General features: G+C 43.0%; 1 protein-coding gene across 2 annotated transcripts; it reads right to left on the bottom strand.

Moving 5' to 3' along the window:
• Positions 1-4,934: 4,934 nt before the first annotated feature.
• KLHL23 (kelch like family member 23) lies at positions 4,935-22,542 on the bottom strand. Of its 2 annotated transcripts, none has more exons than XM_079783283.1 (4): positions 22,513-22,542; positions 20,018-21,232; positions 14,451-14,603; positions 4,935-7,282 (listed from the first exon to the last, which is right to left on the bottom strand). In XM_079783283.1, the coding sequence occupies exons 2-4, from the start codon at positions 21,228-21,230 to the stop codon at positions 6,972-6,974; spliced, it is 1,677 nt and encodes a 558-aa protein (XP_079639409.1). In that variant the 5' UTR covers positions 21,231-21,232; positions 22,513-22,542; the 3' UTR covers positions 4,935-6,971. The 2 variants fall into 2 exon arrangements, with proteins under 2 accessions (XP_079639409.1, XP_079639408.1); XM_079783282.1 differs by lacking the exon at positions 22,513-22,542 and adding an exon at positions 22,089-22,264.
• Positions 22,543-26,279: the final 3,737 nt, after the last annotated feature.

The following is a 26,279-nucleotide window of genomic DNA, read 5'->3' on the forward strand; positions in this document are numbered from 1 at the left end:
GGCCAGAACTAAAGCTGCTTTACAAGTTGAGGAGACTAGGACACTGGACAACTGCCTGGGTAGGTCTCCACTTCCTCATATTAAATTCTTCTAAATGTTTGGTTTTTACAGACAAAGAATGGGAAAGATAGGGATGGAATCTGATGAGAAAGTTCCCGATCCTGGACTTATGAGTCAGGATGCTGTGCTACTTCCACAGCTGGTTTTTAATATACTTTTGCAGATGTTTTCTCATAAAACTTTGAGCTTCCTCATTGAAAAAGTATTTCAAAGCTTCAGCTCATCCATTGCTATGGCCAAGAACATCCTTATTTATAACTTATGGAATAAACACACAGAGGTCCACAGATGTCACTATGGAAAGATGCCCAGTTAGAACTACTTTTCAAAACAGTACATGTATGCAAGATGAAAAACTCAACTAGGGAATACAAAGTCACAAAACGCACTTGAAAACTAAAGCTGTGTCCAGCTAAGAGAAAAATGGTAATTTAAATTGGGCACAATTTTGATTTAAATTTTCCAACCATTTCATAAACCAGGTGTTTGGATTTTGGTGAGCTTGGACCAATGGGGCTTCTGAACAGTGTGCATTCCTGCCCCACACCTTCTTAGAGAAGTTTCTTCTTGTTCAAAGAGATAAAGGTTATAAATTCCTTCACCTTGCCTTCTTAACTTCTTTTAAAAGCAGAGATAAGAAAGATAACATATTTTTAAATCAATAACTTTGGGTTTCTATATTTACTTAAAAACACTAGAAAATAGTTTTATGTGTCTTTTGTGTGCATTGGACATCCTAAGATGTTGACAAGGGGAAAATGTTATCTTGAAGAGTCCTCCTATGAGAGCTTGGCTCTCATCGGAGAATAAATGCCCTGTGATAGAAATTGGAGTATAGGAAAGCAGAAGAAAAGCTCTATGACTTTTTCAAAGACCTTCAAAAAATTATGGAGAACAAAATCCTGTAAAACTTCCCCTTTTTTTTTTATTTCCTAAAATTCCTTACCATTCTTTCTCCCATATGACTAAAAACCCAAGTCCCAGTAAGACAGGTTAGTAAGAAACTAGAAAAATTCCCTGGCAAGTGTAATAAGAAAACTGAGACAAATGACTGAACAATTAGCTGGAATAGCTGAGCAATTAATAGTCTGCTGATGAATCATAAGACGGTCGTCCCTAACCAAAGACATCTAAGAGCAGGTGGTTTAAATCACCTTAGAAAGGGAGAAAGATAAAACACATACACACACATACACATACACATACACATACACACACACACAGACTAATCCACAATAGAGGTGAAACTAAGCAGAGAATAACCCTAAATTTCATTACACACTAATTTTATTTTTTAAACTTATTTCAAAGAACTTTTTATTTATTTATATTTTAAAATTGATTTTAGAGAGGAATGGGGACAGAGAGAGAGAGAGATGATAGAGGTAGAGATAGAGGTAGAGATAGAGATAGAGATAGAGATAGAGATAGAGATAGAGAAACATCAATCAACTGTCTCCTGCACATCCCTTCTGGGGGATGAAGCTGAAACCCAGGCATGTGCCATAACTGGGAATCAATCTGGTGACCTTTTGGTGCCTGGGATGATGCTAAACCAACTGAGCCGGGGCGGGGCGTACATGCTCATTTTAATACATCAGCATACTAAAGGACACACCCAGAAATCTACTAACTATTCTGTTGAGATCCTCCCCTGGGATGTCTCCTAAAATTCCTGCTGGTAGAAAATAGATAAAACCCACAGGATAAAGGACATCAGTGTGTGCTGTTCCTTGAGCACGCCCGTACCCCCTTTCCTCAGGTGTGTACTTTGCTTCTTCTATCCTAAGCTCTTAGTGTCGGATGAGACTTGCACCCAGGGGAGCAAGTGGTAGCAGCAACTCATCCGAGCTTACCTCCTGATCCTGTCTCCAGGGGTCCTTCCTCTGCCTCAGTCCCACGCTTTAATAAACTTACTCTCACTTTCACTTAAGCTTGTGTATTGAAATTTTCCCAGCGCAAGTCAAGAACCTGGAGGTCGAGAAAGGTCTGGACCATGCCGGGGCAGGGCCAACCCTGGTGTGGGCGCAGCCCAGTAACACCAGCTGGTAGTTTGTCAGTTTTAGCCCCACTTTCTCTTTTGCTTTCTGTTCGGAATTTGGAAGAATTCCAAAAGTATTGAAAATTCATACCTAAACTGCATATTCTGAGACTGGGACGTGTCTGTGGGAGAGAGGGGTGGGATAAAGCAAATGAGTTATAACGTGCTAATCTGTTTTCATAGGTGACTTTGAGAAGCAGAATACTTTCTGTGGGCAAAGAGGCCAGACATGTTGGGATAGAGGAAGTTGGGTCAACACCCTGACAATTTACCACTTCCCTGACAATTCCAGGATCTTAGAAAGTTTTAACTTTAATTACCCTTCCGCCTTTGTATTATTGTTGTGTATTTTAGTTTCAGCCTTGAGATTTAATAGCAATAAATATCCCTAGAGCCCAGATAAAGGTCTTAAAATACCATTTCTCACTAACAGACATCCTAGCTGCTTGGAGAAATGGCTGATTCCAGGTGTGGGGACTAAAAAAGATATTTTTTTTCTCTCATCTTTTAAATTCTTTTGGCTGGGATAACAAATTAACAGAGACAGATTAACAGGAGAAAATCAAAGCTTAATACATGTGCATGGGGAATTCATATAATATGCCTGAAATTTTCAAAGACAGTAAGGCAACATTGTGTATTTAAAAAAAACATTTTCGGACAAAGAAGAAAGAAGGGGAGGCGGAGTATTAGATTTCAGAAGTGAGAATGGGTGATATTCAGGTAGTTGAGGAGGAAGGGAACATAGATGGCAGGAGAATTGTCGTTAGGCAACTCAGAAACAATGGGACACAGGGCATCTAGGTAACTGGCCCAGCCTGAAGCCCTCTTGTTTTCTATACTTACTTCAAATTAGGCCAAGGTAAACATCCTAAGATTTCCTTCCTGGAGTAGGCCTTTCCATCTGAATCTCTTACGCAGAAAGGGAAGGGTCCAAGGTTCTTTCCGAATCTCTTGTTTCTGAATAAACAGCTTAAAATCAATATCCCAAAAGGCAAAACTTTTGGTCCTCTTCACAGGTTTGAGGCAGGAAATGAACAAAAAAAGTATAAAAAGCAATCTGTAGTGCCTTCTGATATGGCTGTAGTTAGCCCAGTTATTAATTAACTGGAAAGGAACATAGGGAAGGCCGAATATTAGAGGCATCCCCAGTAAAGTCTGGGTGACATAGGGAAGGTACTGGTCGGTGACAGCTGGGAACAGGTCATTGGCCAGGATGGTATGGCCACTGCATGGGCGAGAAATCTGAGATACATCAACAAAGGCGTCCCCTCTCTTGCCCCTGAGCCTGACTCCTGCCTTCCAGGGCTCCCACGCACTCGTCCACAGCCCACAGCCATGTGGACCCCACACACAACGGACTGATGGAATGAAACTAGCATGATGTCACATTGGAGCCAGCTCCACCATGGAATGGAAACTCTGGACACTGGCTTTGCTTTTAGCTCTGCTGAATCCCCAGGTGCACTTCTTCCAGGACTGGTTTAAGGGAAATGAGACTTTTGAAACCCAGAGATGTAACTTCACGCAAATAAAGCTTTCTGCCACATCTCATCCTCCTACAAGGGCCTCCGGAAATTCTTATTCCAGTGGTACCCCAAGAACCTCACTCCTACTGGTAAAGGAGGGCAATCCACACAATTATCTGATAACATTTCCACTGGCTCAAGATAGAGGAAACTGAGCATCAATAAGAGTAGCTGCAATATGCCATAACCGGTTTGGCTCAGTGGATAGAGCGTGGGCCTGCGGACTGAAAGGTCCCAGGTTCGATTCCGGTCAAGGGCATGTACCTTGGTTGCGGGCACATCCCCGGTAGGGGGTGTGCAGGAGGTAGCTGGTCGATGTTTCTAGCTCTCTATCCCTCTCCCTTCCTCTCTGTAAGAAATCAATAAAATGAAAAAAAAGAAAAAAGAAGTCAATAAAATGTAAAAAACAAAACAAAACAAAAAACCAGTGTTTGCCTTCCCACAGCAACAGCCCGCATGCAATTATAGTAAAATATTTTTTGTTCATACTACAGTGATTTGGAAATTGGGATAATTCTGACAGAAATGTTTGCCTTCTAATCCTTTCTTGTGTGCACAAATCAACAGCAAAAAAGAATTTTACAGAAAATAGGAGCTGCAAATTAAACACCTCAGATCACAAACTATTTTCAATATCCTTCCAACACCTCAGAATGCCTTTCTGTAAAAATACTCAATACCATCATCCTTCCAAAAAGTATGCTGGATGCACAAGTGAAATGCTAGACCTTGAGAATACTAAGAAGAATAAGATGTGATCCATGATCTCAAAACTAGCTAAGAGACATACTTATGCATATATAAATGATGTATCCTTTAAATGTGACAATGGGAGTTTACTGTGGCTGAAACAGTCAGGAAAAAATCCCCAGAGGTTGGACTTGAATCAGAATTTTATAGGACCTACACAAGTTAAAAGCAGGGGAGCCCTGGCTGGTGTGGCTTAGTTGGTTGAGCATCGTCCAGTGCACTGGGAGTCACTGGTTAGATTTTAGTGGGGGCACATATCCCAGTTGCGGGCTGGATCCCCAGTAGGGGGCGTGCAAGAGGAAGCCAATTGATGTTTCTCTTTCCCTCTCCCTTCCTTTCTCTCTAAAATCAATAAAAAACATTATTTATTTAAAAAGAATGTTCTTTAAAATAAATAAATAAAAAGAGGGAAAAGTGAGTGCAACTGTTCGCATCTATTCCATAAAACAGATCTCTAAGCATGAGTAGGCAACGTATTGGTCCGGCATTAACTGCTAAATGTTCTTGAGAGCAATAAAATAGTCTGTAATTCAGTTACAGACTGAAAGAGTCTATAATTCAGTTATTTCACTAATTCAGACTATCCTTCAACTCAACTGGCCCAAATTCAAGCAGTTTACCACATATAGTGCTTTATTTATTTTTATTGAAAATACAGTCATATTAAAGAACAACATTTAAATAAATTAAAAATCATTCCGTATCACCCTACACTAACACAATGAATTTCAGTTTTGCAAATTACCTTCCACATGCATAAAGATTTTACAAAATCACAATCATAGTGTGCATATTTTACACTGTGCTTACTTACTTACTATTTTATAGACACGTCCATATTTCTACAGTCTCCCAAATAGTTATTTTAATAGCAGTATAACATTTCACTGTTTTTATTAGCCCATTTTCTTCTTTAACATGTAGATTATTTCCAATTTTTTGCTATTATAAGTAATACAGACATAAACATCTTCATGCATTTGCCTTTTTCTGGTTTGTTTGTTTTGTTTTTATATTATTCTTATGGCTCTTTCTATGTAGTACCAGATTGCAATCCAAAAGGTTGAATCTATTTATTTTATTTATTAAATATATTTCTTTATTGATTTCAGAGAGGATGGGAGAGAGAGAGAGATAGAAACATCAATGATGAGAGAGAATCATGATTGGCTGCCTCCTGCACATCCCCTACTGGGAATCGAGCCTGCAAACTGGGCATGTGCTCTTGGCCAGAATCAAACCTGGGACCCTTCAGTCCACAGGCCAATGCTCTATCCACTGAGCCAAACCGGCCAGGGCATTGTATCTATTTAAATGCCATCTAAAGTAAATGCATTTAAACAGTTTCTTTCTAAAATTAAAAAACAAAGAAGTGTTAAGTAATTTTAAACTTCTGTATTTAAAATTAAAAATAACTTGTCTCTTTTTAAAAAAATGAAGGGTGTGGATAGATGGTCTAACAGATTACTAAAAGTTTAGATGAGTTAACTAAAGCAATGTTTCCCAACCTTTCTCAAGTTATAGCACACATGGACAGTTATAGAAAATGGACAAAGGTGTTGCTGGCCCAGAAATTGCAGCCACCCAGGCCACTTATGGCTGCCCCAAGGGCTATGAGGATCCATATCTAGGCACACGTATGACCCAAAGTGCCAGTGTGCATGGGTTGGGAACCTCTAATTGAGGAGAGGTTCTAGTTAGTGGCAGAAATGGGAAATAGATGCAAACTTCTCATCAAGGTATTTTCTACTATATCACAACTGTTCTGCATGCTTTCTGGCTCTAAAATTCAATTTTATATGCAGACGTGTCTGTACTTAATAATAAAGAGGATTTTCTAACATGTTTAAACAAAAGATACCTAATCTAGTGATTCATATCAAAGCTGAATATTAAAAACAGTTCTTACCATCAGAAAATGTTTGACTATTTTCTTTGCAATTTTTCAGATTTGCCATTCTTTTAAATTTAGTTTGTAAACTCTCAACAGTAATTATCTTTTGCACAGTATCTTGTATATCTGTTAGTCAGTAAATAAAGAATAACAATGAATTATACACACAACAAAGGAAAAAAAACTAAACTTAAAGTAAGACCACATTCTAAATAATTCTAAAGGTGTTAAAAAAAACTTTTGTAAAGTGTTGATTTTGTAGAGGTAGAGAAGATTCCCTCCTTAAATTTCAAATTCCCTACTAGCTAAATAGAACCTTAATGTATACTGTCAATTACATTAGAGGGTCATAAGAGACATTTCATTCCAAAGAATGATTCTGTCCTGCACCCAGTGTTCATGCTACCAGGATAAAAAATTTACTACAAAGGCATTTCACCTTTTACCAAGTGTCCAATATTCCATACCACCTTTGAAAATCAGAGATTATAGATGCTAACCCCATTGCTTCAACTGCAAATATACATTAGATTTCTCTTGATCATTCATCACTGGGTTGGGGTATAGAGTTGGTGTTAGAAATGAAAATTTACTTATTATGTACCAGGCCACAACAACAAACAAGGAACTCCAAACTCTGCATTTTTTCTTACAACACCCCAAAACAGTGATTACTTGGTCATTTCTACAAATCCAATCAGACATTATACACACAAACACATCCGTGGGACCGCATGGCACTTGGAAGATTACCCACGATTTCCCACTTATTAAGGTCTGGATCATACTTTTCAATGCTCTGAAGATACGTTCCCTTTGAGTAGGAATATCCCCCAGTGACATAGATACATCCATTCATGATGACGGCACCACACTCCATCCTTCTTTCCATCATGGGAGCTATCTCTCTCCACTCATTTTGTTCAGGGTCATAGCATTCCGTGATTGTAGTTTGTCCGCCAACTAGATAGAGCTTACTTTCAAATGGAACTGAACACAATCCATATTCTATTAAAAAGAAGAAAGCAAATTTTTATTAGGATAACAAACAAAAGAGATACCTTAGGGTGGTGATGTAATGATCCTTTAGAACTATGCGTACAACCATAGAGTAGTCGTGACATTTTGACTCCAGCGCACACTACCACAACGCTGGGCCATAAAATCCATTCCCTTTCACCTGCCATGCTCTCTCAGGCCATCTTTCACTGCCTTTGCAGGATGCCAGGGAAGAAATTATTCTCAGACCGCTACCCTTCTGGGAATGTTGCAGCACAGACACCTTTTATTCTACACCTATGTGTAGAGTCCCTCTGACATGAAGACGTTCTACGTAACTGGTGTAAGTTCCTTCAGGTCTTAGCTGCCATCCCTGTAACCAGTGGCAGGCAATCTGTAGTATCTGTTGCCATAGCTGCCACACAGATTACCTTGCTTGTCAAGTCTCACAGCGCTGGTCAAGTTAAGGCAGAGAAAGATAAATATCACATGATCTCACTTATTTATGGAATATAATGAACAACATAAACTGATGAACAAAAACAGATCCAGAGAAAGAGAAACATCGATCAGACCGTCAAACCTCAGAAGGAAGGTAGGGGGGGGGGGGGTAAGAGGGAGAGATCAACCAAAGGACTTGTATGCATGCATATTAGCCTAACCAATGGACACAGACAACAGGGGGGGTGAGGGCATGAGTGGGGGAGGGTTGGGGGGGTCATGGAGGGATAAGGACACATATGTAATACCTTAATCAATAAAGAAATTTTTTAAAAATGCATAAAAGACCAAAAAAATTTAGAAAAACATACAACCAGATTAGTGGGGGAACTACAGTCTATCATCTTAAGAAGCTGTAGAAGGTGATCAAAGGTAGAGGCTGCTGTGTGAGGTCTGGGTCCTAAGGCTCAGAGTTTGCCTTTCAGGCTGTTTGAATTTTTCCCATTATTTATCTCCCCCTCTACACCCAAACCTGCTGGCTCCTCAAAGCACCAGGGTCTTTTGCCACTGCATTTCCTCTTCCTTCTTACCATGCTGTGACCGGGCGAGGCGAGTACGGCACTGGGTATGAACGGTAGAAAGGCTCCCACTCTGACTGACTCTTTCTCAGTTTTGTGACTCAGGCGCCTTCCTGGCCTTACCCTAGTCCCAGCCCAGTGTTTCTTCCACGCCCCCATTGCTAACATCACTACTGGCCTGTGCGTTCCTTCTTCGGGAATATCAACCATAAAATTACATTTAAATACTCCTAGCTGCAGACCTTAAGGAAGAGCAGGATTTGTCAGTGGCCCTAACACTATAGAAAGTAAATGAAAATTTACTTCATTTATTTGCCACTGTTTGCCATTACTGAGTTGTTCCTTCCGCCTGGAAGTCTCTTCTTTTTTCCAGGTCATTCCACAGCTGCCACCGTCTTATCATTGAGGTCTCATCCTATTGTCATCTCCTCAGAGGGACCTTCTCTGTCCATGTAACCTGAAGTGGTCAGCTAGGCATCTCTACCACATTACCCTGTTTTAATTCTCTCCATAGCACTTTTCATGATCTGGTGTGTGACTTGCTTACTGGCTCCCTGCCCTCTGCTCCATTTCCAGTTGGAGAATGGCAAGTGTATGGACCCAATAAATGTTTGTTGGATCAATGGATAAATTGTACCTTTTGCCCTCTGTGCCTAAATATGCCCTCTCGTGATTTTGTGAAAGAAAAGCTTTATAAGCCTCTCTTCAGAAAGAGAGAATGTTGAGATAAAAAAATGTGATTTCCCCATTAAGAATGAAAGACAAATTCTTATCAGTTAAGTTCTTGCTATCTAGGTTTTAAAGGCTAAAGAAGACTCAGAAGATGGGCATTTTTGCTTTGAGTCCACGTTCTGTTGTTGTCAAGTTTCTGACAAGTAAATAAGAATTCTCCTACCTCTGAAAAACCCATTTGTTCCTTTCCAGTTATATACACATAGAATTTTTATTGGATTTAGTTGTTTAAAATATTTGTGAAACATTGTTTATATAAATTACTAGAAGCCCAGTGCATGAAATTCGTGCACAGGGAGGGTCCCTAGGCCTGACCAGCGATCAGGGCCGATCAGGTTCCCCGCCTCCCTGCCTCCCCCTTCCCTCACTCCCTCAGTGCCCTGCTGCCACCGCTGGTCGCCTGCCATGTTCCGCACCGCCCCCTGGTGGTCAGTTCACGTCATAGCGAGTGATTGAACTCCTGGTCTCCTGGTCAAACTCCCGAGGGGACAATTTGCATATTAGCCTTTTATTATATAGGAGGATATGAATCATTCCATTAAATGGTTATTGTGAAAATTCATGATGATGCAAAAATTTTATGAGTTGATGTAAGTGATTCAACAATAAGCTCACGAGGTTTTTCTTAAATTATTCAAAGTTTACCAAAAAACCCTCAATTTGTGGTTTGTATATTAAGAGAGATACCTTGCCTAGCTGGCATGGTTCAGTGGTTGAGCATCGACCTATGAACTAGGAGGTCACAGTTCAACTCCTGGTCAGGGCACATGCCTGGGTTTCGGGCTCCATCCCGTGTGGGGCATGCAGCGGGCAGCCAATCAATGCTCTCTCATCGTTGATGTTCCTGTCTCTCTCTCCCTCTCCCTGCCTCTCTGAAATCAATAAAAATATATTTTAAAAAGTAAAGAAAGATATCTCAATCTTCCTGTAGCAATAAATATATTTAAAATAAAGTGATTCCTGCCCTAGCTGGTTTGGCTCAGTGGATAGAGAGTCAGCCTTTGGATCCAAGGGTCCGGGTTTCAATTCTGGTCAAGGGCGTGTACCTCAGTTACAGGCCCAGGCCCTCTCTCTTCCACTCTCTCTCAAAACCAATGGAAAAAAATATCCTCGGGTGAAGATTAAAAAATAAATAACATAAAGTGATTCCTGATAATTTTTCCCATTACCCAAATACAACATGAAGTTCTATTACATTGATGGAAACTCTTTCCTCTTCAGCTGTAACTGCCTTGTTTCTTGTTGGTCACTCTATGAAGTAACTGGGGCCAAGGGGCTGAATCTTGTTTATTGTGCTCCTAGCACTGAAAGTAGCATACAGAAAGCACTCAGCAAATATCTGTTAGACAAATGAATAAATGAACCATTTCAAACCAAGCATGGGAATAGTGCCATTTGTCACAGCTCCGAGTTTACACACAAATATTCACAACAAATTCATGGCAGTCTGCATTAGGTATTACATGAGTGAAATGAAAAACCCATGCAGGATTCAGAGACAACCACAATATTTTCATGTATGAAATATTCATTGAAATGATTTCAATTTTTTTTTCCTAAGCAGATGTGAGGAATGTTATAAATTTGACATTGACCCTGGAATGACTGTCAACTCCTTTCTCTCCCTCATTTCCTGTATCTAATCAGTCAAGAAAGCAATCACTCTTCTGACTAAAAAGACCTATAAAGTTTTTCTAATATAATGTCCTTATTTTATTGGAAAGTAAGAACAAAGAGCTTAAGCTGTTACTCTGGAGAGCCAGGAGAGAGCTCTCTTCCCACAGGACACAGCCATCCACAGGTTTTTCTCCTTTATCACTTGCAGCTGCTTCGCTGTTCTTCATGCACTCTTCTTCCTCAACTCACCCCTTAACTAATGCTGTTTCCAAGGTTCTGCCCGTAGCTGTACTGTTGGTCCCACCCTCCCAAGACATCTCATTCATCCCCACACCCATAGCCATCACCTCCGAGTAAACAACTCCCAGATCTATATTTAGCTGCATTCTTTCTCCTGAGTTGCAGAACCGAGATTCCGATTGCTTTCTGCACAGCTCCTCTGGTTATCCAACTCATTTTTCACATTCAGCTACAAAACTGAGCTCGTTATCTCTCCACTTCTCCCTTCCTATTGGCTGTTCCCTCAATCCTCTCCATCCTCCTAGTCAACCAGCCAGAGACCCTGGAATGACTGTCAACTACTTTCTCTCCCTCATTTCCTGTATCTAATCAGTCAAGACAGCAATCACTACCAATTCAAGCAATGTCGAATCTATAACATTCCTCATATCTGCCCATTTTCTACTCCACCACTTCAGGCTTCCAGCATTTCCTACCTGGTTTACTACCAATAGTTTTAGTAGGCCTCACTGCTGTCTTCCTCCCAATCTATTCTAAAAGGAGCTCTCTTCTTAAAATTAGAACTCATCACACCTCATTCTTTTGCTCTGACACCTTTGACAGTTCTCCATTTTTAAATTTGCCTGGCTCATATTTCTTCCTGACAGCAATCACTGTGGCCAAGTAGTGGTTGTTGCCTTTAGATGAGGCTTGTATGCTCTGTGGCATCAGTCTCTCCAGGAAAGGAGAGCCATCCAAAGTCCAATGTAAATCAAAACTTTACAAATTGGATTATAAGTTCCCCCTGATTTATACTGTAATTTAGTATTTATTCATAATTGATTTTTCAATTTGTCATGGCTTTTCACACCTTGGCTTAAGTCTCACTGACTTTTAGATTTTTTTCAAGCAGTGAACAAGTTATATGTAATTAGAACATGCTATGGGATATTTATTTTTCAAAGAACCCTTTTATGAAATATGTATTATTGATAATGTAAATAACTATCCTCTAGTTTGTTAATCTGACTTTTCATATGTTGGATTTTCTTTGTAAAGCTAAATCAGAGTAATAGCTAACTCATAAGGTTAACAGGAGGAACAAACGAGATAACAGTGTAGTTGTGAAGAGCATGGTGTTCCCAGGCAGATTGCCTGGATTAAAACCTCATCTCTAATAAGCACTAGCTGGCTGACCTTGGGCAATTTATTTACTGCGTGCCTCAGAAAATAGAGATAATAATAGCACCTAGCTCACAAGATTGTGGTAAGGTTTACAGGGATGAATACATGTAAACCTATTGGAATAGTTAGTGCCTGGCACATTCTTACTGAATAAATGTTAGCTACTACTCAATATGAGCTGTTATTATTATTTTCCATTATAACTTCACTAGAGACCCGGTGCATGAAAATTCATGCACTGGAGGGGGGTCCCTCAGCCCGGCCTGCCCCCTCTCACAGTCTGAGAGCCTTCAGTGGTGGGAGGCGACCAGGCGATCAGGGGAAGGCGACACCCCCATCACGCCTCTGCTGCTGCCACTGCCGGCAGCATAAGCCTTGGCCGGCCCTGGTTACCTGAGCCTCGGGCAGCCCTGGGTGGCTTGGAAGCTGCCATCCGAGGCTTGCCTGAGCCTTGGGCCGTCTCTGGGCAGCTGGGCAGCCGCCATCCAAGGCTTGCCTGCGTCTCGGCCGGCCCTGCTTGCCTGAGCCTCAGTCAGTGGGGGGTGCAGGAGGACCCAAGGCCCCCGGTGGGGCTGAGGGGACTCCGGCAGCAGGTGCACAGAGCAGCTGGCCCCGGCTGAGGAATGGAGGATACTCTCAACGACATGAGTTATAACTTCCAATTTGTTGGACACCACAGTCAGGCTTCAGCTTCGGGGGAGGCAGGAAGAGAAGGATGGGCAGCTCGTTGGAGGAGCCTTGGCGAGCTGTCAGTCAGTTGGGGGTGCAGGAGGACGCGAGGCCTCCAGTGGGGCTGAAGGGACTCCGGCAGAGAGCAGCTGGCCCCGCCCCCGCTGTGGGTGCCGCCATCTTTGTGACAGCATGATGGTCAATTTGCATATTGCCTCTTTATAATATAGGATTGGTCATATGGAAAGTGGTGGGAGTCTGCGATAATACATATGGGCTACTAGGAAACAGTCTCTCCATTCAATGACTCTTCAGATCCAGGACAGCCTGAAGCTGAAGTGTCCTCTTATGCACTCTTATATGGAGATGTAGCACCTGAGTCAGGTGTGCTCTACCTGAACTGTGAGATGACATATGTGACCTGAGGGTATTAGTAGCTGCAGTGGTCAAAAGCAGGAGAGCCGGCTCCCTTACGGAGAGGCAGATTGCTTAGCAGTTATAGCAATCTGTCTGAACTGAATCCTCGCCTATCACTTCCAAACTGTGCGTCCTTGGCAACGTTACCTATTTCTAAGCCTCCACTTCCAAAAACGTAACAGGGGTAAACAATACCTTACTAACAGGGTTGTAGTTAGAATTTAAGGTAATATTACACGCAAAGTATTTAGTTAATACCTGGCCTGTGACAAGTGCTCAAGGTTAGCTGTTACTCTTCCTCTCAGATGGTTCCAGCTTGTGAATTTCAGTTACGCTTCCCAGTAACCCACATGGAAGCCTGATGCTATGTGGAAAATGACTCAAAGTAGTATGGTGATTTGGTGATATAAATCTTTCCTAACGAAAAACTTAAACACAAGGCATAACTGTAACAGGACATAGCTTATGCTTTCCCCAAGTTCTTCAAAGACACAAGTCAGAGAACAAAAGACACCAAAGAAAGCAGGCCATTCCTTGTGGGCAGACAACATGTCCCCTTTATGACTGTTAAAGTAAGGCCAACAGAAGGCTCTCCACATTGTAGGGGGGAGTGCTTAACAGTTATTGAAACCCAGGAAGAGTACGCTTCTAAAAGAAGAAAACATCTCCTGCCGAACTGAATCACTACGTACCCTTCCCAACTATTTGATAGACTAGTGCCTTTTATCTGTCTATAAAAATTATGTTTTATATAAAAATGCATGAAAATGAAAGAAAGCACATAAGGAATAGAAAACAAAAAAGAATCTAAGTGAAAAAAAATTTTTCAAATATACTTTTATTGATTTCAGAGAGGAAGCTAGAGGGAGAAAGAGAGGGACACATCAATGATGAGAATCACTGATTGGCTGCCTCCTGCATGCCCCCTACTGGGGGTCGAGCCTGCAACCCGGACATGTGCCCTTGTCCGGAATCAAACCCGGGACCCTTCAGTTGGCAGGCCGATGCTCTATCTACTGAGCCAAACCAGCTAGGGCTGAAAATTTTTTTTTTTAAAGAAACTCCTTTTAATCACAGAGGCTTAAAATGTATGTTGTGTGATGACATGAGGGGAAGTATTTGTAGACATGATCTAATCTGAATAATCTAAACTGTGATTATTGTTACATGGACACATATGAATATTTTGAGCCTTTTAATTAAACCCATGTGTAGTCTCCTATAAATTTAGCGTTTTCCTATTTCCAGCCCATTTTTAGCCATCTCTCACACTGACAGGCTGTGTCATGACATACACTATGAAGACAGCGTTTCGTTACCTGGGTGGGGACCAGAAGTGATGAGGCTCCATTCGTTGATATCCGAATTGTAGCTCTGGACCTTGTCATAGGTGCAGCTCCCTCTGTAGCCACAGTGGCCACCAATGACGTAGATAACTTCATGTAGGACACAGGCAGTAGCATTTCCCACACCTGTGTGTTAATTAGAATCACATCTTCAGATTGATCTTTCCTTCTGCTTTGCAATGAATATTGTATTGTCTTTGTTATTATGGATAGTAGATATAAGGCACTGTCCTAGGTGCTCTGAGGGATAGAAGAATGAAAAAGAAAGGCTCCTGCCCAGACAGCGTGTCTCAGTGGTGGAGCGTCGACCTATGAACCAGGGGGTCACGGTTCGATTCCTGGTCAGGGCACATGCCTGGGTGTTGCAGGCTCGATCCCCGGTGTGGGGCGTGCAGGAGGCAGCCGATCGATGATTCTCTCTCATCATTGAAGTTTCTATCTCCCTCTCCCTCTTCCTTCCTCTCTGAAATCAATAAAAATATTAAAAAAAAATAAAAAGCAAGGCTCCTTGTACTCTTTTAAAAGAGGGTGCGACATTTACTCAACTAGAACACAGGGTACAGAACTACTACTGTGGATGTGCAAAACAAAAAGATATTACTTTTGACTAGGAAATCATGGCAGGAGGTGGCAAAATCTGACTTGGGCCTTAGTAGGTAGGACTTTGGCAGGCAGAGGTGAGAGGAAGCCACTCTGAGTGAGGGCAAGGCAAGTGCAAAGGCTTACTGGACAATTCAAGTAGTTGTTTTGATTCTGCCACCCTGGAAGGGACGGTGACACACCTGGGGTTGACCTGTGGGAATTAAAGCTGGCAGAGTAAGTTGGAGCCACGTGGCAAAGAATCCTGACGCCCAATTCAAAAATTTGCACTTGATTCAACAGGATTTTGTTGTTGTAGTTAAGCCTCACCCGATGATATTTCTCCATTGATTTTTTTTTAGGGAGAGTGGAAGAGAGAGAGAAAGACAGAGAGAATCATTGATGTGAGAGAAACACATCAATTGGTTGCCTCCTGCACGAGCCCTGACCAGGGCCCGGGCTGGGGAGGAGCCTGGAACCAAGGTACGTGCCCTTGACCAGAATCGAACCCGGGACCCTTTGGTCCGAAAGCTCTATCCACTCTGCCAAACCAGCTAAGGCGATTCAACAGGATTTTAAAAGTTTTTAAACAAAGGAAAGGAGGGACTACAGCATAGAAGGATAGAATTAGTCCATGTTGAGGGCCTGAATTAGAAGTGGTCTTGGTATAGACTCTATACTATAGAGCAGTGGTCGGCAAACTCATTAGTCAACAGAGCCAAATATCAACAGTACAACAATTGAAATTTCCTTTGAGAGCCGAAAACCAACTTCTGCGCATGGGCCACGAAGTTTCAATCGCACTGTACGTGCGCGCCCGCACGTGGTATTTTGTGGAAGAGCCACACTCAAGGGACCACACTCGCGAGCCGCAGTTTGCCGACCACTGCTATAGCGGAAGGTGCACAGAGGCAAGAGACAAAGGTAAAACAGAAGGGCCTTGATGACTGAGTTGAAGACAAGACGAATTCTGAGGTCCTGAGCTCAGAAAACTGGGAAACGCTGATGCCACAGAAAAATGAGAAAGAGAAAATGGTTTCAGCAGGGGAACCAGAAGAGAGAAAGAATGATGATGAGGCTCATTTTAGTTGAAATGTCAGCTTAGTCTTTCAACCAACTTTTATTTAGCATGTTACATGGTGGGTGCAGTTCAGGCTCCTTGTTCATTTCTACTCCAAAACAAAAGTGAGTTTATTTCTTTAACATGTTTTTATTGATTTTTAGAGAGAGAGGAAGGGAGAAGGTTAGAGAGATAAAAACATCAATGAGAGAGAAAACCTCATTGATCAGCTGCCTCCTGTACTCCCCCCACACCCCCTCCCAATGGGGATGGAGCCTGCAACCCAGTATGTGCCCTGACTGGGAATACAACTAGTGACCTCTTGATTCCTGGGTTGATGTTCAACCACTGAGCCACTCCAGCTGGGCCAAAAGTGAGTTCATAAGCAGGGCAGTTATGATGAGAGGGGTAAAAGTTAGGAGTTCCTAAAAAGCCATCTCTTTATTTCTTTGTACCTCCCTCAACCAAAAAAGGAAATTAATTTGAAATTTGACTCTACCCAATTTAAGGTCTCATTCCCAGGGAAAGAAGGTAGTTCACTTCAAGACTACAAAATAAAATAAACTGGGGGGAAATGTTATCCTTTCTACATAAGAATGGGAAACTAAAAGTTCAGCAGAGTCTGAGCATCAGAACTAGCCAAAACTGCACATAACTGACAAAGTGTTACCCTTCCCTGGGATGACGAGGTATAACCAGGAATCAAACCTTCCAGGTAAAAGCATAAAACTTTGACATTTCAAACCCAGCTGGTAGGTGAGGGAGGACTTTTGCATATGAGGCTTAAGCTGTCAAAAACACATTCAGCTTTCTTTCATGATGGGTACACCATTGCCGCATTTTATTTTCAGCAAGCGTTGCTTCAAAAGTTTTAACAAAATTTCAGTAAAGTAATAGGTTTCTGTCCTCAAAGCAATACACTGTAAACTACAAAATCACTGAAACTTATCATTAAGAAGCAGAGGCAGCCAAACTGGTGTGGCTCCGTGGTTGAGCACCGACCTATGAACCAGGAGGTCTAGGCTCAATTCCTGTCAGGGCACATGCCCGGGTTGCGGGTTCGATCCCCAATGGGGGGGCAGCTGATCAATGATTCTTTCTCAACATTGGTGTTTCTATCCCTCTCTCCCTCTCCCTTCCTCTCTCTGAAATCAACAAAAACATTTTTCTTGGAAGAAAAGAAACAGGCAGAAATGTATCTAGGTTTACAATAGCTGCTAACATATTTGCAGTGCCCTTATTTCTTTTGTAAACGAGGAGTCAGACAGGATATTTGGAATCACCTTGGAGAGGGGACTGAAAATCTGTAAGTGAGGGTCATGCTCAGGTAGAGTCAAACATCAGCGCAGCAATAGCAGTGGGCTTTAAACCACCTTCTTCCACCCTACCAACCACTGCTGCACCTTTGGGAAGGAGAGTGGTCAGGATTTAATATGAAAAGTAATTCTGCCCCATCAAAGCTGACATGTTCTTCTATAATGACGTTCATGAGTACAATGCCTAATGCTGCTAAGTGCTTCCCATGCATGAGTTCATTTAATCCTCTCAAAACTCTAAACTAAGCAATGTCACTCCCATTGTACAGATGGCAATTTGCCCAAGCTCACCAGCAAATGAGTGGAAAGTTGGGATTTGGGCTCAGGCAGTTCCATTTCAGAAGCAGTGTGCCTGATCACAAGACTATTTTGCCTCTCAGGCTTCCTGCTTGTCATCCAAGGATCATACCAGGTCAGATTCCCACACCAGGTCAGATTCCCACACCCTCATCAGTGTTAAAAAAAGAAACAGAAAGGCCTGGGAAGAAACATTTGGAATAAAATGACACAAATTTGGTAACCAACCACCAATTGTTTTTGTGCAACTCCCCAGCACCAAAAAATAAATGTAATTAAGATTCCAGTGTAACTTTTTTCCGGTGGGAGGGAAGGAGAGCAAGGCTAACCTAGTACCAAACAGCAGAAAATAGTGTTTATCAGACAGACATGGAGACTCAGCAGCGTGCCTGGCTCTGTGTGCCACAGGAGGGATCTGCCTCTCTCTTTAACACTGTGAGACAAGACTTGAATAAAAAAAAAAAGCAGAGGCTCCACAAAGAAGTGCTGGAGAGGATGTGGAGAAAAGGGAACCCTTGTGCACTGTTAGTGGGAATGCAGACTGGCACAGCCACTGTGGAAAACCGTATGGAGTTTCCTCAAAGAATTAAAAATGGATCTGCCTTTTGACCCAGGGATCCCCCCTCTAGGAATATATCCAAAGAAACCTGAAACACTTAATTCGAGAGAATATATGCAGCTCTATGTTCATAACAGCATTATTTACAATAGCCAAGATCTGGAAACAGCCCAAGTGTCCCAAAGCTGTGGTACCTTTACACACTGGAATACTATTAGGCCATACAAAAAAGAAAGAAAATCTTACCTTTTGTGACAGCATGAATGAACCTGAAGATTATAATGCTAAGTGAAATAAGCCAGTCAAAGAAAGACAAATACCATATGGTCTCACTAATATGTGGAATCTAATGAACAAAATAAACTGGGGAACAAAACAGAAACAGACACAAGGATATATGAAACAGACTAACAGCTGTCAGAGGGGAGGGAATTATTTGGGGGGAGGGGGTGCTGGATGAAAGAAGGTGAAGGAATCAAGCAAAAAATCAAACATACAAACAAAACATACATATATAACACACAGATACAGATAGCAGTGTGGTGACTGCCAGAGGAAAGGGCAGTGGGGAGTGAGTGGAGGTGGGCAAAGAGGGGGAGAATGGGGACAGAAAGAGACTTTGCTTGGGATGATGGGACCACAATGCCATGTGCAGATGATGTTTTGTTGACTTGTACACTTTTCTGAAACCTATATGGTTCTGTGAACCAATGTCACCCCAATAAATTCCTTTAAAAAAAAAAAAAAGCAGAGGCTATATCTAGTTTCTGAGAGACTGTAATTTGTTATATCCTTCAGGGACCAAAACTTTCAAGGTTTTAATGAAAGATCACCCTGGCTGGTGTGGCTTAGTGGGTTGAGCATTGTCCCACGTACCCAAAGGTCACCAGTTCCATTCCCACTCAGGGCATGTGCCCTCGTTGCCAGCTGGATCCCCAGTAGGGGGTGGGCAGGAGGCAGCTAATCAATGATTCTCTCTCATCATTGATGTTTCTATCTTTCTCTCTCTCTCTCCCTTCCTCTCAGAAATCAATAAAAATATATTTAAAAATAAGAAAATAAAAAATACGAGCAGAATAAAAAAAGGGTTCAATTTCAAGAGCAATCCAATATAAATAAATAAGCACAAACTAATAAAACTACCCTGCTTTCTCTATGTAGCCTTTGCCTTAAATGTAAATTCTTTTTTTTAAAATATATTTTTATTGACTTTTTACAGAGAGGAAAGGAGAGGGATAGAGAGTTAGAAACATCGATGAGAGAGAAACATTGATCAGCTGCCTTCTGCACACCCCCCCACTGGGGATGTGCCCGCAACCAAGGTACATGCCCTTGACCGGAATCGAACCTGGGACCTTTCAGTCAGAAGGCCGATGCTCTATCCACTGAGCCAAACCGGTTTGGGCAAATGTAAATTCTTAATACTTGAGTGAGATCTAGTCTCAACACAGGTAGTAGCATCAGAAGAATGAATTACATTGGTTTCTAATAAAAAGATGTCTTTTCTAGCCTGAGTATTTTAAAAACATAAATCTCAGACAAGTTGGGGACTGCCATTCTATGTTTTTACTTGGAACATTCTGCACGACATTATTTGTATAATCCACTCTAGTGCCTAGATAGCATTCCAAAGCAAATTCTTTTTTAAGTTATTTGCAAGAGAAGCCAGACTGTTGGCCTAACCTTAAACACCCAAAAAAAATACAGAATAAGCGTCACCTGCACTTACCTTTAATCATGTTTGCGATGGGAACCCACTTCTCCTTTAATGGGTCATAGAACTCGGCCTCTTCCGCCGGAGCCCCTTTTCTGTACCCGCCTAAAGCATAGACACAGCCACCCAAGGTGACGGCACAGTGGTAATACCTGGCATGGAGCATTGGCAAGCCTTCCGTCCACTCATCGCTTTCACTGTTGTAGATCCACACTGTGTCAAGAGCTTCTATGTTATCTGTCCTGTAACCCCCCGTTACGTAAATGTTGGGGCCCAAACAGGTGACACCATAGCTCTCCCTCGTATAGTCTGGAATCTCTGCTCCCTGAATCCAAACATTCGTCAAAGGATCCCATATGTGAACCTCTGATAAAGGGTGCCAGTAATAGCCTCCGATGATATACATGGTGGCTGTGGACCTCTGGGAAATCTCCTTATGCAGGGGATTCAAAGCGTTGTATATGAGAGACCGTATCTTATTTTCCGTTAGTAGGCAGCTTCTTTGGAGGCCTAACGCTGTTTTTAAATACACTGCATCTATATCTATGTTGATATAGCTTAGTAGGTTATACAGGCAGTCGATTCGATTTTCCACATCATAAGCAGTCCACTTAATAACCGGCTCTATGATGGCTTCTTCTTTCCAAACACTGAGGTTCTTTCTGGACAAGATGAAGAGCAACTTTTCAAAGCTGATTTCCAGAAATTCTTCTTGTTGCCATACTTCCTTAAACCTCGAACACAGAATTCTTTGAGATTCCTTCTCTAGCTCTGGACACACGTGAAATTCTGCAAAGGAGTGCATCCCAATACAGTTATCAATATCCAGGTGCCTCACCAAAAACTGCTCACAGGCTTTCTTCACGGAAAGGAACTGCAGCAGATCCGCGGCTTCCAGCAGGCTCTGAACATTTCTTGTCGTTATTTCAATTTGGGAAGTGTACGCGTAATTTACGAGACCTTCCAAAATATCATGGTGGATGCCAAAGATCTTTATTTTATTTTTAAATTTTTCTTTCATGTCAGCTGTGAACATTGCCTTAAAATAATTGCTGCAAGCAGCCAAAACAGCTCGGTGACAGTGGAAGATGATGCCTGACGGACACTGAAGGGTGATATCAGTAAATAATCCATCCACGTAAAATGTTCTGAATGCATCCAGAAAGTCCACTGGATGCGCTGAGTCCTTAAAAAGGTAAATGTAATCTTCTTGTCCTTTTAGAGCCATGGCTGCAATAAATATGAAACAATAAATGTGTTTTCAATTTTGCATGGTACCTCAAATAACCAGTACTAAACATTCCAATCATTGGAATGATTGATTAGCGCCAAATAGAACCCAAAACTCAACATTCTAAATGCAAAATGTGGATGGACTATTTCGTAATTTAGATGATGGTCAATTTAAATGCAGGGTAGCTCGGAGCCTGAAATGAAGCCCCCGGACTTTTCAATAGTTCTTTCTAGAAAAAAAAGTATTTTTTTTCCCTATCCCAATTACACAGTCTCCATCTGTCCGGAGCAGGCGCTCCGAGAGACATCCCACTCTCGGCAAACCAAGTGCCCGAGGGGTCACCCCATTCCACCGAGAGGGGCCGGCCTCGGTTCGATCCCCATTCAACCGTTTTCGCTTTCACGTCGCTTCGAGACGCCAAGCGAGGGAGGATGGAAAGACAATGGGGCCCGAGCTCTTGGAAAAGGGCAACCCTGCGCCTCCCCGGGGGAAGGCAGGGGATCCCGGAGAGCGGCGCGCCCGCCCCGCGGCGCCGCAGGGGCTTCCGCACCCCGCGCCCGGGCCCGCTTCCCGCCCGCGCCCGCCCCGCCCCGGCCCGGCGCGGGGACTCCCAGGGCGCCGCCCGCCGCTCGTCGGGCCGGGTGCCCGGGTCCCTCGGCCCGGGTCCCTCGCAGGTGTGGGGCGGCGCGGCGGGCGGCCCCGCGCTCAGCCGGCCCGGCGCCCGCGCGGCCATTGTCTCCGCGCCGCCGCCGCCGCCGCGGGCTCCGGAGGCGGCGCGGCCTCGCCCGCCCGCGCTCGGCCCGCTCTCCGCCCGCCCGCTGGCCTCGGGCGGCGGGCCCGCTCCGCACCTACCTCCGGCGGCGGCTCCGGGACGGGTGCTGGCCCGCGGGCTAGCGGCGAGCGGGGGCGGGGGCGCCGCCGGACCCTCTGACCATCTTTGGAAGCGGCGCGGCGGAGGCCGCCTGCTAGTGCAGCTCCAGCCCACAAACGGCGCCTGTTTTGGTGCCCCGGCTGCTCCCCGCCTCCCGCCGAACAGCCCCCCGCCGGCCTGGGAACTCCCGAGCGGCGGGGCTGAGCCCCTCCCGGCGGGCCCCCCGCAGCAGGTGGGACGGCTTCCCCGGGACGGCGCGGGGCCGGGAGCCCTGCCCTCTGCGGGGGTCTGTCTCTCAAGCACATGGACCCCCGAGCATTTTCCCTCTAGACAAACTCTGAGTCCGGTCCTGAGTTAGCACCTGTGGGGGCTGGACGGGGGTGCCCTTCACCCTTCCTTCAGTACCTCTCGCCAGGCCCGGGGTGGAGGAGAAGGGAGAGAATGCAGCAAAACGTAAGGTCTGGTATTGAGGTTGTCTTCAAAATGCCAGGAGGAGCTGCGGCTCTCCCACCAACGCCCCCCCCCCCCCCCCCCGGCCCCCAGCAGCGCACTCTGGAGGGAGCCCCTGGGGTTGATTTGCGCACCAGGGGTTAACCTGGAAGCTTTGACATGGACTGGGGGCAGCCAGGGCCAAGGATTCAGGTTACCGTGTTGAGAGCAGAGGACTCACCAGTCTTCCTCCTGGTGATAGCCAGTCCAATCACCTAAGGATGTCCATGTGCTACACCAGAAAGTTCATTTTCTGATCCAACCAAAGCCAATATCAAATATTTTCATGTATCATTCACTTATTTGTAGGATTTCCTTGAGTGCCTGATAGGGCTAGGCACTGGTACTAGAAGGGTGAATGCAGCTATCACAGAGATTAGAGTCTAGCCTTCTTAAGGGAAGGAGGCTTGGATGAAAGGAACCCCAGAGACCCAGTGTCTCTCTCTCTCTCAGTGTCCTGAAAGACAGAACATACAAATGGACAATGGCCAGACTGTATGTGACGACAGAACTCCAAAGGACATAAGCAGTCCAGGAAGCCAAATCACAACCTCTGCAGCAATTGGACCAGAACAGGCAGGACTGGTCACGACTGCCAACTTCCCTATTTTTACCCCTACTTCCAACTCAGGACCACCAGAGAAAGCCAAATAGACTCCCTAAACCAATGACATAAAATACCCCCTGTTTCTAGTAGCCCGTCCAGATTGCCCAGGCCAGCAATCTCCAATCAGAGCAGACCTGAGACCTTCCTTTTTTTTTTTTATCACTCTTATGTAAAGCTTTCCCATTCCCATCCCTGTCTGAGCCTCTGCCAAGAGCAAGTGTGGGTGACTGACTCTTGCTATAGCAAGATCTGAAAAAAAAAAAAAGGCTGTTCGTTCTCATTTAGGGGGTTTTAGCATAATTCCACATGTCAGACCATCTCAACTGAATTATGCGGGATGCTGGTTATGCAGCATCCTCAGACTTCACAGGGATGGGGACCTAGGAATCTGCATTCTAATCAAGGGCATCATGTGATTCTTCTTTTGCAGTTAGAAGAATGTATGCTGGACCCAAAATGGAAGAAAAATGAAAGATTTAAAATCCCAACAAATGGTAAACAGTTTAGTAGAGAAAAAAGGTAAATGAGCTTTAGTTTCAGGCTTCAATTTCATCTCTGCCATTTATCTAACATGTAACTTTAAACAAGTTACTAACCTTCTCTGATCCTTCGTTTTCTGATCTGTAAAACACACACAAGAACATAACATAAGGTTATTGGAAAGATAAAATTAAAAATATGAAAGCACTTAGGATGTGGCATATAAATGTTAGTTAGCTATTATAATGAAAGGATATTTAAAACCTCAATTTGGAAATTAGCATCTTATTAACATTTCTTCAAAAAATTATGAACTTTGTAGTTAATGGTAATTATAGACAGTTTGTCTTTCATTTACTGATGATATTGTCACTCAAGGACACGAATGTGACTGATTGAAGATCCGTCATCCTTTCCATGTTTGTCACTGAAGTGTGGAGATGGCTGTTAGTGGCTAGGATGATAAGGTTCATGTGCAGAAATTATTATAGGCTCTGGCTAATTCAGATTAGGAACTTCTAGAATCATAGCTGCATGTGAGAAATGATTCTTTTTGTTAATTTTTTAAATTTATTGATTTCAGAGAGGGAGAGACAGATAGAAATATGAATGATGAGAGATATTGATCAGCTGCCTCCTGCACACCCCCTACTGGGGATGGAGCCCACACCTGGGCATGTGCCCTTGGCCAGAATCAAACCTGGACCCTTTAGTCCACAGGCCGACGCTCTATCCATGAGCCAAACTAGCTAGGGCATAAATGATTCTTGAATAGCAGAATTTACTCTTTCCATTGAGCAGAGTTATTTCAGATTGCTGCATAGATTAAGTAAAACATTTGCTTCCATTGCCTAATGTTCCCTAGTTGTGAATTATTGCTTCATAATGTATATCAACTATATGTCAATTATATGTCAATTTAAAAAAGAGCAGAAAAAGTGTATATCATGCCGAAACCGGTTTGGCTCAGTGGATAGAGCGTCGGTCTGCGGACTGGAAGGTTCCAGGTTCGATTCCGGTCAAGGGCATGTACATTGGTTGCCGGCACATCTCCTGGTGGGGGATGTGCAGGAGGCAGCTGGTCGATGTCTCTCTCATCGATGTTTCTGGCTCTCTATCCCTCTCCCTTCCTCTCTGTGAAAAATCAATAAAATATATATTTTTTAAAAAAGTGTATATCAGTATACATTAGACTGCTTCAACTTGCCAAGAGGAACAGGTCCTGCAGGGTATTGCCCGCAGTTCCTCTTTCCCACATGCTTTATCAAAGAGACCATTGCAAACACTAATACAGTTGATGCACTCAGAACATATAATTAGCAACCATATGTTAAATAAATTAATGACACTGTTCAAGAAAACATGTGCCACCTGTGAATCCAAGTCTTAAAGAGATAAAGAGCCACCCTGGGGATGAAGCATAAACAACTCTTGGCAGATACCAAGCTTGGCATGGAGTTAGATGCCATTTGACATCACACTTTGCTTTTCAAAAGACTCCTGGTTTCTAGAAATAACAATTTTATTTATTTGTTTATTGCTTTTACCTTATTAGTACATCTTCCCACTAAGTATTGCCGTGTCATTAAATGTTTGATACGCCAACTGTGATATGATTATCGATGTGTGAAAATGGCAGTTTTCTACAGGAAATTTTGTGTACTTTGTTTGCACACTGGGTTCAACAAGTTGCTGTTAAGTAAAAAATAGTGGGTATAATTTATATGGCCACAACATAGAGCTCTGTAGGTCATGCATGGCACAATTCATTCCACTCAAGTTGAGTGCAATGTGAACAATGTGCTGGTTGTACAGTACACAACCAAAATAGGTATATGTGGCTGCCCGGAAGTTGATGTGTCTTAGAAAAGTCTTTTTGGCATGCTTCCCAAAAAATGAGAAAGTAAACATTCTTTTATTTTTATTTTATTTAAACAAATTTTTAAAAAATATATTTTTAAAATTGATTTCAGAGAGGAAAGAAGAGGGAGAGAGAGACAGAAACATCAATGATGAGAGAGAATCATTGACCAGCTGTCTCCTGCAAGCCCCCGACTGGGGATCGAGTCCACAACCCAGGCATGTGCCCTTGACCAGAATTGAACCTGGGACCTTTCAGTTCGCAGGCCGACACTCTATCCACTGAGCCAAACCGGTGGATAGAGTAGGGTAGGGCAAAACAAATTTTTAATTACACTTGACATTCAGTATTATTTTACATATGGCACCATGCATAGTTATTACAATATCATTGGCTATATTTCCTATGCTGTATTCTACATTCCTGTGACTATTTAGTAACTATCAATATGAACTTCTTAATCCCTTCACCCTTTTCAGCCAGCCCCCAACTCCCTGTCCCTCTGGTAACCATCAGTTTGCTCTCTGTATCTATGAGTCTGTTTCTGTTTTGTTCATGTATTTTATTCTTTAGAGTCCACATATAAGTGAAATAATATGGCATTTGTTTTTCTCTGTTTGACTTATTTCATTTAGCATGATACTTTATAGGTCCATCCATGTTGTTGCAAATGATAAGATTTATGGCCGAATACTATTCCGTTGTATGTATGTACCATTTCTGCTTTATCTAATT

The sequence above is a fragment of the Cnephaeus nilssonii genome, assembly GCF_951640355.1.
Source record: "Cnephaeus nilssonii genome assembly, chromosome: 10".
NCBI classification, from domain to species: Eukaryota; Metazoa; Chordata; class Mammalia; order Chiroptera; family Vespertilionidae; genus Cnephaeus; species Cnephaeus nilssonii.